Source organism: Ictidomys tridecemlineatus, chromosome 12, assembly GCF_052094955.1.
Source record: "Ictidomys tridecemlineatus isolate mIctTri1 chromosome 12, mIctTri1.hap1, whole genome shotgun sequence".
Taxonomy (NCBI): Eukaryota; Metazoa; Chordata; class Mammalia; order Rodentia; family Sciuridae; genus Ictidomys; species Ictidomys tridecemlineatus.
The window spans coordinates 118,727,233-118,743,703 of NC_135488.1; the positions used below are offsets into that span (position 1 = coordinate 118,727,233).

A 16,471-nucleotide genomic window follows, 5' to 3' on the forward strand; every position below is an offset into this window, starting at 1 on the left:
TTCCCAGATGAGCTTTATTCCATCTGCCTGCTAGCTGCTCTATAGCTCTGTTTGCAGTAGGAAGTCACCTTACTTTTCATTTTTTGGTATTGGGGATGGAACCCAGGGATGCTTTACCATTGAGCAGCATCCCCAGCCCTTTTTATTTTTTATTTTGACACAGGATTCCACTAAGTTGCTTAGGGCCTCCCTAAGTCGCTGAGGCTGGCTTTGAACTTGAGATCCTGCTGCCACAGCCTCTTGAGCTGCTGGGATTATAGCCGTGTGCCACCATGCCCAGCTGCAGTTACCTTTGTTATTTTCCCTCTTTTTAAGTCCCCTCTGTTATCTGTCTCCAGATTTAGAATGTAGCATCCCTGGAGCCAGGCCATTTGCCAAGCTGTCCACTTCTGCACTGTGTCTACCTATAGCAAGTCAACTCCATGGAGGTGGAAAGTCACTTGGAAATGCACCATAGGTAAATTACAGACCCCACACACCTGGGCGCTGGTGTCAGCAATGAGCATCGCCTCCACCCCTCAACTCATGAAAGACTCTCATGTGTTTATTCTTACAGCACTGCACTGCTCAGTGATTTGGTTGAGACTACAAAAGATCATATTTGCAAAATTGAATCTTTGCTGAGAATCATATGCAGGCTTCATCCCTTGCCACTTCTGTTCAATACTGCATTAGAGATTTTAGCCAGGGCAATTAGTAGGGGGCGGGAAACAGACTGACAGATTCTGATTGAAAAGGCAGAGACAGAGGGTGAATCCCAGTTAGAAAGGAAGAAGTAAGCTATTTCTGTTCTCAGTGTGATCTTGTATACAGAACATCCTAAATATTCCACTAAAAATCCATTACTACTCACAAAGGAGTTCAGTAGTGTTGTAGGGACAAGATAAAAATTAGCAAAAGTAGTGCAGAAATTATAATCTGAAAACTACAAATCATTTTTGAAAGAAATTAGAGGACACCTACACAAATGGGAGTCTATCCCATGTTCATGGAGTGGGAAACTTTATATTATTAAGGTGCCAATAATTCTCAAATTGAGCTACAGATTTAATGCAACCTCTGTCAAATTCCCAACTGGTGTCATATAAAACAAATTAAACAAATAATTTTTTTAAAATTCCAGCTGGTTTCTCTGTAGAAATTTACAAGTTGATTCTAAAATATGGAATCGCAAAAGACTCCAAACCACCAAAATAATTTTTGAAAAGAAAAAAGTCCAAAGGACTCAATTTGTAATTTTAAAACTTACTTTACTGATCAAGATAGTTCATTAATGGTATAAGAACAGAAAAATAGATCAAAGACAAAATTGAGAGTCCAGAAATAAACTCATGTGTTTATGGTCAACTAATTTTCAACAAGAGTTCCCAAGTCATTCCATCGGGAAAGAAGAGTGTTTTCTACAAATGCTCTTTAGACAACTCATATGATGCAAGAGAATGCAGCTGAATCATTTCCTCACACCACCTACAAAATTTAACTCAAAATTAACCAAAGATGTAAATCAAAGATTAAAATGTTGATCTATTTCTTTGAGCAAACATGTAATCTATAAAACACACAAAAACACAGGAATATTCATTCATATCCATGATTTGGTGCTGATTTTCTAGATGTAACTCTGAAAATATAAGCAACAAAAGAATAGAATGGGCTGGGGATACAGCTCAGTTGGTAGAGTGCTTGTCTTACCTGCACAAGGCCCTGTTCAATCCCCAGCACCACACACACACACACACACACACACACACACACACACACACACAAGAATAGAACAGATATGCTGAATTTCATCAACAACAAAAGCTCTTGTGCTTCAAAAGACCCTACAAAGAAAGTGAAAGGCACTTCACAGAGTGGGAGAAATTGTTTGCACATCTTGTATCTGATAAGGGACTTGTATCTATAATATATAAAGAACTTATATATGACTTGATAATTTTTAAATAAGCAATAAGTCTGGAAGGAAATTTTTTCTAAGAAAATATACAGATGGCAAATAAGCACATGACAATATGCTCTCACCATCATTAGGCATCAAGGAAATGCCAATCAATCAAAACCACAATGAGGTCCTATTTTGCATGCACTAAGATGGCTACAATCAGAAAGATAACAAGTTCTGGGAAGGAAGTGAAGAAATCAAAATTCCCAGTAGGAATGTGAATGTTGCAGCCATTTTGGGAAAGTCCAGCAGTTTCTCAAACAGTTAAACACAGCGACCATATGACCCAGAAATGCCAATCTTGGGTATATACTCAACACAAATGAAAACCTATGTCCACACAAAAGCTAGTGAGTGTTTACAGCAACATGGATCCTAGGAGCCAACAGGTGGAAACAAATGTCCATCAGCTGGTGAATGGGTAACTAGAATGCTGTGTATGTACTGGTGGAGATTTTTTGGTCAAAAAGAGGCATGGAGTTCCCGTATATGCTACAGAACCTTGGAACATTATATGAAGTGAAAAAAGAGACGAAATGTCAAAAAAATGTGATTGTTTTACATGAAAGTTTCAAAATAGTCAAACCTATCAAGATAGACAGTAAGTTTAGTTGCTTAGGGCTGGTGAGGAGGATGTCAGATAAAGGGCATAGGATTTCTTTATAAATGGGAAAATGTACCTGTGACATGAATGTTGCTACGAGATATCTAACCTGATCCACTGGTTCTCCACACCCTGGTTAACTTGGTAATTTCTCATTAGGTACCTATTGATCCCTCGAGTAAGGTAAGAATTTCCTGGGACACCAAGAGGGCAAATGACCACCTAACACTGGGCAGCTCCGTTACTGATCCGTGTCATTTCACAAACGTGCAGAATAAAGAAGGGCAGGGCTACAGGGGCCGCGTAGCACTTACCTGGGAAGATGTTGAGTCTCACGTGAGTCCACCTCTGCTGGGAGTTGACCAGGAAGTAGTTGTGGCTGGAAGCAGTGCTTCCTGGCTTAAGCTCCGTCATAGGAACCAGGGAATTCCAATCGTCAGATTTCAGCTGGCAAGAGACACATAAATGCCAGCAGTGGCTTTTAGGAAGAGCAGATTTTCTCATCCACGTGCCCAGGGCTCTTCAGGGGCAGAGGTGCTTTGGAATAGAGTAGTGATGGGTGCCTGAAGGAGAACTCTGACATCATCACCAAGAAGGTCAGGCCCAGGGTGTGACGGTGAACACCAGGGCCCTGCCTGGGATCCTTCCCTTCCCACACTGATCCCAAGAGCGGCTCTGAGCGGAGGGAGTCTGTGAATGAAGCTCTCTGCTTGCTCCAACGTCCTCGTCTTGATGGCCAGAGGATTTTAGTGTGGCCCTTCAAATAAAAGGGTCAGGGCTGCCCCCCTGACCTGGGGAGGTCTGGGAGCCTGGTGACCATCTCCTTGATGGGACTTCCAGCTGGAGGTCCCTTTGATGTCTCTGCCACTACTAATTTCCCTGCTAAGGATCATCACTTTCATAAAACACAATACAAATTACTAGACAAATAAACTTTCAGAATGTGCTAAAACACAAGCCCCAATTGTTTATTTTATGAAATTCAACTAACAAAATTTCCATGTCCAATTTCTGGGAAGGGTGAATTTTTCCTGCCACTTTCTACCTTATCTGGCCAAGGCCAGCAGAAGTGTGTGGACAGGGCTAGACCATTCCCAAGGCTCTTCAGGTCATGTGCTCCCTCATACAGACTTGAATGAACCACCAGCCAAGCGTGTGCAAGGCCACAGGGTGGTGGGGAAGGAGGGGGTCCCAGGGTCTCATGTCCCAATGATGGCCTTTTGAAGAACCTGCAGGGCAGATCTGCAGTCCTGATATCAGACTACACCTGTGGGGCAGACCTAGACACATGCCTGGGGGCAGACACAGATCCACACCTGTGGGGCAGACACAGACCCACACCTGGGGGCAGATACAGATCCACACCTGGGGGCAGACACAGATCCACACCTGCAGGGCAAACCTAGACACACACCTGGGGGCAGACACAGATCCATACCTGGAGGGCAGACACAAACCCACACCCAAGGGGCAAACCTAGACACACACCTGGGAGCAGACACAGATCCACACCTGTGGGGCAGACACAGACCCACACCTAAGGGGCAAACCTAGACACACACCTGGGAGCAGACACAGATCCACACCTGGGGGGCAGACACAGACCCACACCTAAGGGGCAAACCTAGACACACACCTGGGAGGCAGACACAGATCCACACCTGGGGGGCAGACACAGATCCATACCTGAGGGGCAAACCTAAACACACACCTGGGGGCAGACACAGATCCACACCTGGGAGCAGACACAGATCCACACCTGGGGGGCAGACACAAACCCACACCTAAGGGGCAAACCTAGACACACACCTGGGAGCAGACACAGATCCACACCTGTGGGGCAGACACAGATCCACACCTAAGGGGCAAACCTAAACACACACCTGGGGGCAGACACAGATCCACACCTTGGGGGCAGATACAGATTCATACCTGGGGGGCAGACCTAGACACACACTAGACCCACACCTGGAAGGCAGACCTAGACCCACACCTGGAGGCAGACAGATCCACACCTGAAGGGCAGACATGGACCCACACCTGTGGGTCATACCTAAACCCACACTAGACCCACACCAGGGAGGCAGACCTAGATTCACACCTGGGGGAGAGGAAAACCGACATCTGTAGGGCAGACAGATCCACACCTGGGGGGCAGACATGGACCCACACCTGGGGGGCAGACATGGACCCACACCTGGGGGGCAGACATGGACCCACACCTGGGTGGCGACATAGATTCACACCTGGGTGGTGACATAGACCCACACCTAGGGGACATACCCAGACCCATACCTGGGGGGCAGACAGATCCACACCTGGGGTGCAGACATGACCCACACCTGGGTGGTGACATAGATCCACACCTGGGGGAGAGGCATAACCCACATCTGTAGGGCAGACAGATCCACACCTGGGGGGCAGACATTGACCCACACCTGGTTGGCAGACCTAGACCCACACCTGGGTGGTGATATAGACCCACACCTAGGGGACATACCCAGACCCATACCTGGGGGGGCAGACAGATCCACACCTGGGGTGCAGACATGACCCACACCTGGGTGGTGACATAGATCCACACTTGGGGGACAGGCATAACCCACATCTGTAGGGCAGACAGATCCACACCTGGGGGGCAGACATGGACCCACACCTGGGTCACGACATAGATCCACACCTGGGAGACATACCCAGACCCATACCTGGGGGGCAGACCTAGACCCACACCACGGAGTCAGACCTAGATTCACAGTGGGGGAGACACATAACCCACATCTGTGGGGCAGAAAGAACCCACAACTATGGGGCATACCTGTGCAATGGCTGCAAACTCTTCAGGGGTGGCTGCGGCTCCTGTCCGGACCCCTCTCTGTGGGATTTCTGGCAGTTTATCTGAAGGGAAAGTTACCAACACTGGGGAACAGGGCCATTAACTCATGTGAAATCTCTAGTGGCACTGTGCACACAGCACCTTCAGTATGAGCCTGCCCCCGAGGTTACCTACCCTAGGTACAGGTGACACAGCAACTTCAGTATGAGCCTGCTCCCGAGGTGACCTACCCTAGGTACAGGTGACACAGCACCTTCAGTATGAGCCTGCCCCCAAGGTGACCTACCCTAGGTACAGGTGACACAGCCTGTCCCCTGAGGTGATTTACCTTAAGTACAGGTGACCCAGCACCTTCAGTGTGAGCCTGCCCCCCGAGGTGACCTACCCTAGGTACAGGTGACACAGCCTGTCCCCTGAGGTGATTTACCTTCAGTGCAGGTGACACAGGACCTTCAGTGTGAGTCTGTCCTCTGAGGTGACTACCCTAGGTACAGGTGACACAGCCTGTCCCCTGAAGTGATATATCTTCAGTACAGGTGACACAGCACCTTCAGTGTGAGCCTGCCCCCGAGGTGACCTATCCTAGGTACAGGTGACACAGCCTGTCCCCTGAGGTGATTTACCCTCAGTGCAGGTGCACACAGGAACTTCAGTATCAGCCTACCCTCTGAGGTGACCTACTCTAGGTACAGGTGACACAGGACCTTCAGTGTTAGCCTGCCCTCTGAGGTGACCTACCCCAGGTACAGGTGACACAGCCTGTCCCTGAGGTGATTTACTTTAAGTCCATGTGACACAGGACCTTCAGTGTGAGCCTGTCCTCTGAGGTGACCTCCCCCAGGTACAGGTGACACAGCCTGTCCCCTGAGGTGATTTACCTTAAGTACAGGTGACACAGGACCTTCAGTATCAGCCTGCCCCCCAAGGTGACCTACCCTAGGTACAGGTGACACAGCCTGTCCCCTGAGGTGATTTACCTTAAGTACAGGTGACACAGGACCTTCAGTGTGAGCCTGCCCCCGAGGTGACCTACTCCAGGTACAGGTGACACAGGACCTTCAGTGTTAGCCTGCCTCCCGAGATGACCTACCCTAGGCACTGGTGACACAGCCTGTCCCCTGAGGTGATTTACCTTAAGTACAGGTGACACAGGACCTTCAGTATCAGCCTGCCCCCCAAGGTGACCTACCCTAGGTACAGGTGACACAGCCTGTCCCCTGAGGTGATTTACCTTAAGTACAGGTGACACAGGACCTTCAGTGTGAGCCTGCCCCCGAGGTGACCTACTCCAGGTACAGGTGACACAGGACCTTCAGTGTTAGCCTGCTCCCCCGAGGTGACCTACCCTAGGCACTGGTGACACAGCCTGTCCCCTGAGGTGATTTACCTTAAGTACAGGTGACACAGGACCTTCAGTGTCAGCCTGCTCCCCCGAGGTGACCTACCCTAGGCACTGGTGACACAGCCTGTCCCCTGAGGTGATTTACCTTAAGTACAGGTGACACAGGACCTTCAGTGTCAGCCTGCTCCCCCGAGGTGACCTACCCTAGGCACTGGTGACACAGCCTGTCCCCTGAGGTGATTTACCTTCAGTGCAGGTGCTACACACACAACCACGTGGCTAAGAAAATCAGGAGTCGATGCGCAGGTCCAACCCTTGGGGCTGCTTCAGGGTCTCCCGGTGCAAGGAGCCCTCCCCAGACGCACAGCTGCTGCCCTCAGGCCCTGAGTGGCCACAGGTGGGTGGAGTTGCAGCTAGCCGCTGTCCCAGGCCTCCTGTGGGACCTTCCAGAGCACAGCCATCCCAGGTCACTGGGTGCAGCTGGCTGTGGGGACGGATGACATCCACACTGGGCAATGACCACTGTTACGCTGACTCTCGGGATCCCAGAGCACTCTGCCAGGCATCCTGGTCATCCTCCATCCCTGCTCAGCTGCCGTGGACACTGCTGGCCCCTGCAGTCGACCTGAAGTGCTGGTGGGAGCACTGCAGGGGCCCCTCACCCACAGCCCTCACCTGGGGACGTGGCCCCACACACCTTTCTCCAGGTTGGCTGCCTGGATGGACATGCGAGGGGCATGACTTCCTGAGAAGTAAGAGGTGTCCACGTCGAAGCCGCGGATGATCCCCTGAATCCCCAGGCTGATGACACACCAGTCGTGACCTGCAGGGCACAGACGAGCATCCGTGAGCGCCGTACCTGGCTGGAGGGTGGCCACGGGAACCCCTTCCCACCTCAGGGAGACCTGAGGTCGGCTCCGGCAGGCGACTGCACAGCTCCAGGCCCTTCTCCAGCTCTGAGGCGGGGACAACATTGCTTCTGGGAGCTTCCCTGTGACTGTCACGATACAGACACCCAGCCCAGCTGTCCTCATCACCGCACCCTTATCTCTAGGGAGTCCTGTGCCGCCCGGGGGCCCTGCCTGCGTCTGCCCGTCCTGAAGTCCCTGTGTCGCGGTGCTGTCTTCATTCTTTGCTGGCAGACATGAGCCCCCTTAAGGTGCCCAGAGTTGTGGGGATCCAGCATGTGTCCAGCTCCCCAGGAAGAAAACTAGAGACACCCGCTTCTAGGGCTTGAGACAACGGCAGGAAACCCCACCTGCCCACCCAAGGCCTGGGTTAGTTCACTTTTATAGGCATTTTGCACCCTCAGAGGCATGTTTTGATGGAGACTGACAAGAAGAAATCATTTCAAAGCATCCTGAGGTGACAGGAGGCAGGGTGCGCAGTGGTGCAGGTGTGGGCTCCGCCCAGCTCCTCCTGGGCTCTGCCCTGGGCCGCTCTGAGGAGTGGATGGGGTGGGCGTGCCCGCCTCGGAGTCGCTGGGCGTCAGGTGAGAGGCACCTGCCGTGGCGTCTGCCCGCGGCTCAGGTGGTCCTTGCCCCTCCGTGGCCGTGGACCTCACCAGCATTCACACTTTCCTGCAGTGTTCCCACCTGTCCACCTGCTGGTGACCAGGGCCCAAGCCACGCCTCTCGACTTCTCAGAGCCTGGCGTCCAGATGGGGCCACGGGATACAGCACCTTCCACCAAAATTGACCCAGCACACGGGGCATCCCAGCCCCACCCTGGCCTCCGAGGTGCAGGTGAGCGGCCGGCATCTCCCTACCTGCGGTCCGTCTCCTCCTGGTCTCCCATCCGTCCATCCATTTCCCAAACTCTGTGTACTCGTGCTCTTTAAAGCTTGGGTCGTCGCTCTAGAAGGAGGTACAGGCTGGTCGGTAACACGCACGCGGGGCTGGGCCTCAGCTCAGCGGCTTTAGCCCCAGGGACAAACGGAGGCTCAGGGAGCTACTGCTCCACCGCTGCCCACTCCAGGTCCGGGCCCTCGCCGCCTTTGAATCACCGTCAGAGAACACCATGGGCCTCGGCACAGACTCGGCCGCTGCTGGCAGCAAGTAAGGCGCGTCACACAGGTTCCAGGCCCCACAGAGGCAGCAACTCCCAAGGGATCTAGGTGGCATGGACGAAGCAGGACAGGCCCTCTGATTTCCAAAGCCACGTGGGGCACAGGACGTAGTGACAGGTAATTCTGCCAGGGTGGCATGAGGACAGGCGGAGGCTCCGTCCACCTGAACACCTCAGCCCTGCGCTGCCCCATGCCCCAGGAGGGAGAGGGAGGGTCCCTGAGGTCAGTGAAGCCGGGCTTCCTCCTCGGACCAGCAACCCAGCAGCCCCCTGTGCAAGAACAGGAAGAGGACAGAGCCCCGGGGGAGCGCGGGAAGCTGAGGCGACCCGGGAGCCACCGCGGAAAGCGTGGACCCTCAGAAGCTGCCAGGCGCATGGTAGTGGCCACACACGGGCCGTTGGCCCTGTCACGGCACCTGGGCACAGAGAGGGTCTGTGTTGAAGCGTTTCCAGTTCTTTCCATTCTAGAAGGTTGGCACAGATTTTGCCAGTGGAGCATCTCTAACCCCAGACCCCACATCTGAGGTGTGAGGGTTGGGACTCCTGGACTTTGGTTTTCAGACCTGGGGGCTCTCCCCTAGTAACAGTCAAGTGCTGCCCACCTTTACGTAAAATGCCAAGCGAACACCGGGCCTCTCTGTGCTGGGCACGTCTCATGGTCACGCTGCCTGTGGCTGGGAGACATACTGCTGTGGTCTGCCTCTGACAGCCGAGCAGAACTGGGGCCGCAAGGGCCACACTCCACGGGCCCCACAGTGTGCAGCCCTGCTGGCCCTGATGCCTGTGAGCGTCCCAGGCCACAGCTGTCCTGGGGCTGACCCGGCCCTGCTACTGCTCATCTGAGGACTCTGCCTCCTCGCCTGCCCTGCCTGGGAGCTTTGCAGCACAAGACTAGGGGATGAGCAGCTGCTGGAGCAGCCCTGGCCTGGGCCCGGCACCTTGGTCTCACCTCGCCGACTTCAGAAGGGAGGGAAATGCGCGCTTGCTGTTGACGCCTCCTATCTGTGCTTCATGTCATGGCAGCCTCGCTGCTGAAGCATGCCCAGGGTCACAGTGTCCAGTCTGTGAGGACGCAGTGCCGGGCCCCCAGTGGCCCCTTCTCCACAGTACTCCTTCTTTAGTTGTTGTTTACATGAAGGAGGCAGTGTGTGTGTGCATGTGTGGTGACATTAAGTGTGGCCGTGTCTGTGCCTGCGTGTCCGTGGTGTGTGCAGACACATGCCTGTGCACACTGCAGAGTGTAAGGAATGGGCCCCTCCCCAGCCCACCTTCTGGGAGACCCTGCTTCCAGCCTGACAGTGTCCTTCCAACCCCGTGTCCTGCACACACAAGCGGCTCATCCTCCAGTGGCCGTGGGGGAGCCCGGGTCGGGAAGAGCTGTGCTTGTCTGCCTCTCTACTGGCTTACAATCAGGCTGCCTTCACCCTCCAAACAACACCAGAACGACTATTTCCCCATCAGTGCCCACTGGTGCACATAGGTGAATCTGGGGTAGCCAGGTCAAGGTATGCACACGTGGAAACTGCCCAACCATAGGACTCCTGGTGACAAGGCAAAAGCCTTGGCATTTGCTTGCTGTGTGACCTAGAACAAGTTAATTCGTATATCTGGTCCTCATTTTCTTTTCATTTCTCCTGAGGAATAAGTAAGATAATAAATGGAAGCTGCCTGCAGAGTGTCAGGCTCCAGCTTGTCCTGGACCCAGACAGAGAGCAACACATTCACCAGGACAACCAGATGCCACCACCCACGGTGGAGGCCAGAGCCCCAGCTGCAGGCACACGGCTCTGCCTGGGAGCGGGAAGCCGTCCCCTCCCAGGCCTGTGCCTCTGGGTCTGGCAGGAGACAGGATTCCAGGGTGGCTTCTTCTTCCCTATATCTGTCCTTTTTTGGGGGGGTGTGGGGGCAGGATTGAACCCAGGGGCACTTAACCTCTGAGCGACATCCCCGGCCCTTTTTGTGTTTTTGTTTGGGGACAGGGCCTCTCTAAGTTGCTTAGGCCCTCACTAAACCCGCTGGGACTGGCCTTGAACTTCACTGCTCCTACCTCTTCCTCCTGAGCTGCTGAAATGGTCCCTATTTTAATGAGAAACTGTCCTACACGTTCTTAACGAGACAGGTAACGCATTTTCCCAACAATTCAGAACTGCCAGTTTCTTCCCGAGACACGATGAAGTCCTCATTTGTCAAGGGAGCAGGGCAAGGACCTCAGTGTGTCCCCCTAAGGCCATGTGGCCCACGTTCCTTCCCCAGCTCCTGCTGTCTGCATGTTTCCATGTGGCCACGATGCTGTGCTGGTCAGTGAGAGGTCAGCTAAGGGCAGGGGCCTTCCCACCAGCCTCCTCACCACCACGCGCGTTCACGGTACCTTTATGAGGTTTTCTGCAGGAGCAAAGAAGTCATCTGTTGAAAATAAAATCTAGACAAAGGGAAAGGGAAGTGAAGATAAAATAGTGTGAATTTAAAAACGTTCTATTGGATTCCTAGTGAAACATTATGAGATGCAGGGGAATGTGGACGGGCCCAGGGAGGAGGCTCCGCAGGCAGTGACCTGCTGCTGACACGTTGGTCCCTGGCTGCTCCTCTGCAGCTTGTCCCAGCCTTTCCTCTTGATCCCTTTCCCATCTGGACCTCGCACTTGGGAAGCAAATAAACCAGCTCCTTCTTTTCAAGAACTCAGAAGCTTGGGTTTTGAGGCTTTTCCCAACAGCGATGGCAATAGGTCTATATGCCACCCGGGGTCACACCTGTGCTCTGGTGGCCACTGTTTTCTTCCATGGGACTCCAGGAAGTCACCCTCCAGGGAAACTGTCCAGGAGTGTGTCAGCAAGCCAGGGAAAGGGGTGCACCCAGCTGGGCCCCATGAGCACAGGTGGACGCCAGGTTTTCTGGAGGAGCCTGTGGTCCCAGCAGCCTGTGGGGAGGTGTCCAGGCTCTGGCTGCAGCCAGGAATCCCAGGGCCAGGGAGGACCCAGCTCTCCTGGTGCTGCCAGCTTCCTGGCAGCTCCCTGGCCCCTGAGTGGGCTCTTGGAGCATCTCTTGCTGATGGGCCCTGTGGGTGCCCCACTGCAAGCGCCAGCCAGCTGCAGCGGAGTCCATGTGCTCCACCACCGGTCCTCGGTGTGGTCGCAGCACTGGCTGGGACTTCCCAAGCCTCTCCTTGTAGGGCGAGGTTCCTGGGAGGCCCCTGTACCCATGGCAGGGACTTTCTCCTTCGCATGGAGGCGAGCTTCCTTCCGGGAGAGAATCGTGCCGCACCCACGCTGAAGGGCCACCACGCGTTCTGGATTGGCCCACAGAGGGAGAGTGGGTCCCCTCACAAGGGCAAGGGGCCTTTTTGAGCATTGGGGCTAGGCCGTCCCTGTTCAGGACGGCCTCCACTAAGTAAATTTGGGAAGCAGGGAGGTGCTCCCTGGGCGGGCACCCGTCACCCCGATCGCTGGTGCTAACTCATTCTCTGCCCTGGGGAGGGGGACCCCCAGCCTGTGTGCTCCCTGAAGGCCTGCTTACCTTTCCTCCCACGGACTCGGAGGCCATGTCCACCAGCTGCGCAAAGTCCAGGAATCGGGTCAGTTTCCCCTCCTTTGAGGCATCAGCCATGCTTCCTGGAAGCGAGAAGGCTGGTGGAAGGGCCGCGGGTCTGCAGGCGGGAGGACCCAGCCAGGCTCCCAAAACCAAGCTCAGACACATCAGAGGTGAGGGGTGACAGAGCTGGGCTTACTGTCACCTGGCGGGCATGAGTGTCTTTGTATGAGGAGCACGCCAGAGGAGGGCGTGAGAGAGGGCTTGCTTTGAGTCAAGGGCACCAGACACACAGTCCCACCACTGCAGACCTGCAGCTTGTGTCGTGATTAAAGCAGAGAAGTCATTCTCACCTAGAAAAGCCACCTTTACCGTCTGTGCATTCAAAACACCACCCAGCAACTAGGTGACAAGGCCTGGCTAGCAACGGGGCAGAGCCAAGGACACCCCTCTGCCTACAGGAGCACAGCCTGTGTCTGCCCCTGCATCATCCCACGGGAAGCCACCAGCACACATGGAGAGCTGACAAGCTTAAGCAATTAAAATTAATTAACACAACTTCTAATCCTGTCCCTCCTTGGTTCTAGTCACCTCTCACATTCTCAGTGGCCACATGTGGCCTCTACACTGGACAGCCAGGTGTAGGACATGCCCATGACCACAGTGTAGGGCATTCTGGGAAAGCTCTGGAAAGACAGGTGCAGAGCCCCCACCAGTGACTCGCAGGGGGAAACAGAATCAGAAGCAGCAGGAAACCACAACACAGACACAGCCTGCGTAGACTCTGGGAGTAGCACTACTGCAGGAAGAGGATTCAAGATGGTGGGCTGGAGGAAACTGCATTCCTAGTCATTCCATAGCTCAACCAGCGGAGTACTGCTTCTCTGTGAGGTGGGTGAAAGAGGAATTTTACTAAAACTAATATTGGACAGTCGGAGTGTCTTAGAGACTCCAACATTTAGGTACATTAAGCCAAGAAGAAAGACTCCCTTGGAGCCAAGCCAGCTGCAGCAGGGGTAGCAGCTCTGGCCAACACAGAGGGGGGAAGAACACAGAAAAACCCAACGGACAGATTAAGTACGGAAAATCCTGGGGTCAAAATAGCAGCCTGCCCTTAGCTGATCCAGAGGCTGCAATGTGCACTGGGCATGAAAAGTGCCCTGAGTTCCCAACTGGCCTGGAGAACTGAGGCAGGAGCCACCTTAAGGTGGCCATGCTGCACCTGCTGCGCTGCAGGAGCCTGGAGATCTGAGCAAACACCACTACGCGGTCCTGACAAGCACCTGCCACAAGGCCTAGCAGAATAGGAGTAAAACAAGCACAGAGCCCATTTTACCCAGGGGGATTCAAGTCAGGAAAGCAAAGAGAAGTTCAACTCACTTACCTCTTGGAGTCTGGCAGCTCACATGACCAGCTCACGTGAATAGGTGACTGTGAGTACACTCAAGGGCTAAGCCTGGGAAGCCTGGCAAGGCTGTGATTGTGGCGGCAGAGAGGGTGAAGGGTTGGCTCTCCTGATCCACTAGCAGAATCCTAGGGAGACTCGGGAGGTCCAGACTCCCAGCAGAGACTAGAACTCCCAGGCCCTGGAGGTGTGTTGATCTAATCTCTCCAGAGCAGAAACCACCCAGCAAAGACCCTGAGGCTGATTAGGCCTAAGCCCCAGCTGCTGGGACTCGACTCACAGATCCTGCAGCAGCCCCTCCCTGGGCGTGCACACTGACCTCGTCTGTGTGGACAAAACTCCACTCGCCAGCACATCCCATCCCATCCTACCTCATCTGGGGAGAAGAGAAGCTGAGAATTATTTGAAACAGCATCAATCTTAGGCCACTCTAACTGGAAGCTTGGTGAGTGACACAAAAAGAGAAAGGGGTTAAAGACCCCAGCCCTTGCTCTTGCTCTCAGTACAGAGCTCAAGAAGAAATGGAATGGACAGTCACGCGTGGGCAGTGACCATCTATTCTCATCGACTATTTTGACCACCTCAGGGCAGATAATTCCTTCATTTTTCATTAAGAATTGTTTGGTGGGGTTAGTTTGTTTTTGTGTGTGTGTTTGTTGTGCTGACTAGTTCACACATACATAAACATATTTGTTTCTTTTTTCTCATTTTCAGCATTTTTTAACTGTAGTGACTTTTCCTTGTCTTTTGAGGGTTAGGGTTTTGATTAGTGCAATTGGCTTTGCTTTGTGTTGTTTCTCATTTGTCTCTCTCCTGCCAACAGCCAAGCCTCTTGTGATTGCGGCAGTGGAGAGGGTGAAGGATTGGCTCCCCTGACCCACTCTCCCTTCACTTCATTACTTCTATTTTTTATCCTTCCTTATAACCATCCCATGGAACAACTCGTCTGCATTCTCTCTCCTCACTTTGGAAATTTGTAAACTCTTTTCTATCGTCTTATCACATTTTCTATTCTCCTTATTAACTGTATTCTTACCATCTTTTAGCGCTAATTCATTGATGTAACTCCTGCCACCACCATCGATGCTATTGCAATTATTACTGCTGTGGATGACATAGCTGACACCTATTGTTTGTTTCAGTGCCAGACATAGTTCATGGTTACTTCCTGTTTTTGCTGTTAGCAAATGCTGACACTACCATTTCTGTTTTTTGAGGCAATTAACATTCTAGATGTCATAATAGGAACCAGACATGTAGTTTAATGCTATATATTGTTTGCATTAGTTGTTGCTACTGTTTGTTTCCCCCATTCTGTGAGGTGCTGGGACACTGCAAGTTCACAGGGTAGACACTCCTCCACTGAACAAAACTCAATTAAAAGACAGCCACACCTTACTCCACACAAATCAAGGACACTCTACCTTGTGTTAAACTTTAATTAAAAGATTAAAAGAGAAAAAAACAAACTGTTAATCAGGCCCCAAATAGAAACAGCTAGGGGTAGGACACCAGGTCTCACCTATGACATCCATTGCTATAGCAAAAACAGAGAGACATAACACAGAGTCTGTGGACATCACCCTACAAGGGGGTCTCACTCCAGATCACTCTAGGACACTTTGGCAGGTGAAGACTGTGCCCTAAAATGGCCCACACATATGAGTGAAAAATAAATCCCTTTCAAGAGATACATAAAACCCAACAAATGAATACAAGAAACATGAAAAAGCAAGCTAACACTATACTTCACAGATGTCATAAATCATCATCAAAAGACCCCCAAAACACTAAAGGGATGAAATACCAGAAAAGGAATTCAAAAGAATCATTATAAAAATGATCAGTGAATTCCAAGAAAACTCAGAAAAACAACTGAATGACTTAAGAAAGTCAGTACACAATATGAATGAGAAATTTAATAAGGAGATAGAAAATTTTTTAAAGAATCAAATAAATCTTAGAAATTGAAGTCACAATACATTAAATAAAATGTTCAGTTGAAAGACTCTCTAATAGAGTAGAACATGTTGAAGACAGATTCCCAGAACTGGAAGACAAAGTGGTGAGTCTTGAACATACATACAGTATTAAAGAAAAAAAATAAGCAACCATTATCAGAATATACAAGAACCCTAGGACAACATGAAGAGACCAAATTTAAGAATCATTGGAATTGAAGAGGGCTGTGAGATCTGGGCTAATGGAATGGATAAACTCTTCAAGGAAATAATAACAGAAAAATATCCAAACCTTCAGAATGAGATGGACATCCAGATACAAGATACATCTAGAATGAGGATAGAATTTTAAAAGCCTCAAGAGAAAAGTGTAAGATCACATTTAGAGACAAACCAATCAGAATCACTTCTGATGTCTCAGCACAAACTTTTCAAGTCCTGAAAGAAAATAACTGTCAACCAAGACTGCTATATCCAGCAATGCTATCATTCAAAATCAACAATGAAATAAAAATCTTCCAGGATAAGCAGAAACTAAAAGAATTCATGACTACTAAACCAGCACTACAGAACTACTTAAAGAAACACTGCATACAAAAGAAATCAAAAAATAACAAATGTCATTTGAAAAATAGCTAAGCAAATGAGAAATAGGACCAAGTTAAACTTGGGAAGTAAATCAAAATGTTGGGAATTAATAAACATCTGTCTATAAGAACATTAAATGTAAATGATCTCAACTCTCCAATTAAAATACATAGGCTGGCAGAGTGGATTTAAAAAACAGACTCA

The 16,471-nt window shown here is 51.3% G+C and overlaps 1 protein-coding gene across 1 annotated transcript in view; it reads right to left on the reverse strand.

The window, feature by feature from the left end:
* The window catches only part of Allc (allantoicase), a 34,040-nt gene that overhangs the window by 4,174 nt on the left and 13,395 nt on the right, over positions 1–16,471 (reverse strand). Inside the window, exons 3-8 of the mRNA XM_078029725.1 lie at positions 12,302–12,396; positions 11,160–11,210; positions 8,493–8,580; positions 7,422–7,547; positions 5,365–5,444; positions 2,864–2,996 (exon numbers count right to left, since the gene is read on the reverse strand). Of these exons, the coding sequence (XP_077885851.1) occupies positions 2,864–2,996; positions 5,365–5,444; positions 7,422–7,547; positions 8,493–8,580; positions 11,160–11,210; positions 12,302–12,391 (568 nt within the window). The 5' untranslated portion in view covers positions 12,392–12,396. The remainder of the gene's footprint in view (positions 1–2,863; positions 2,997–5,364; positions 5,445–7,421; positions 7,548–8,492; positions 8,581–11,159; positions 11,211–12,301; positions 12,397–16,471) is intronic.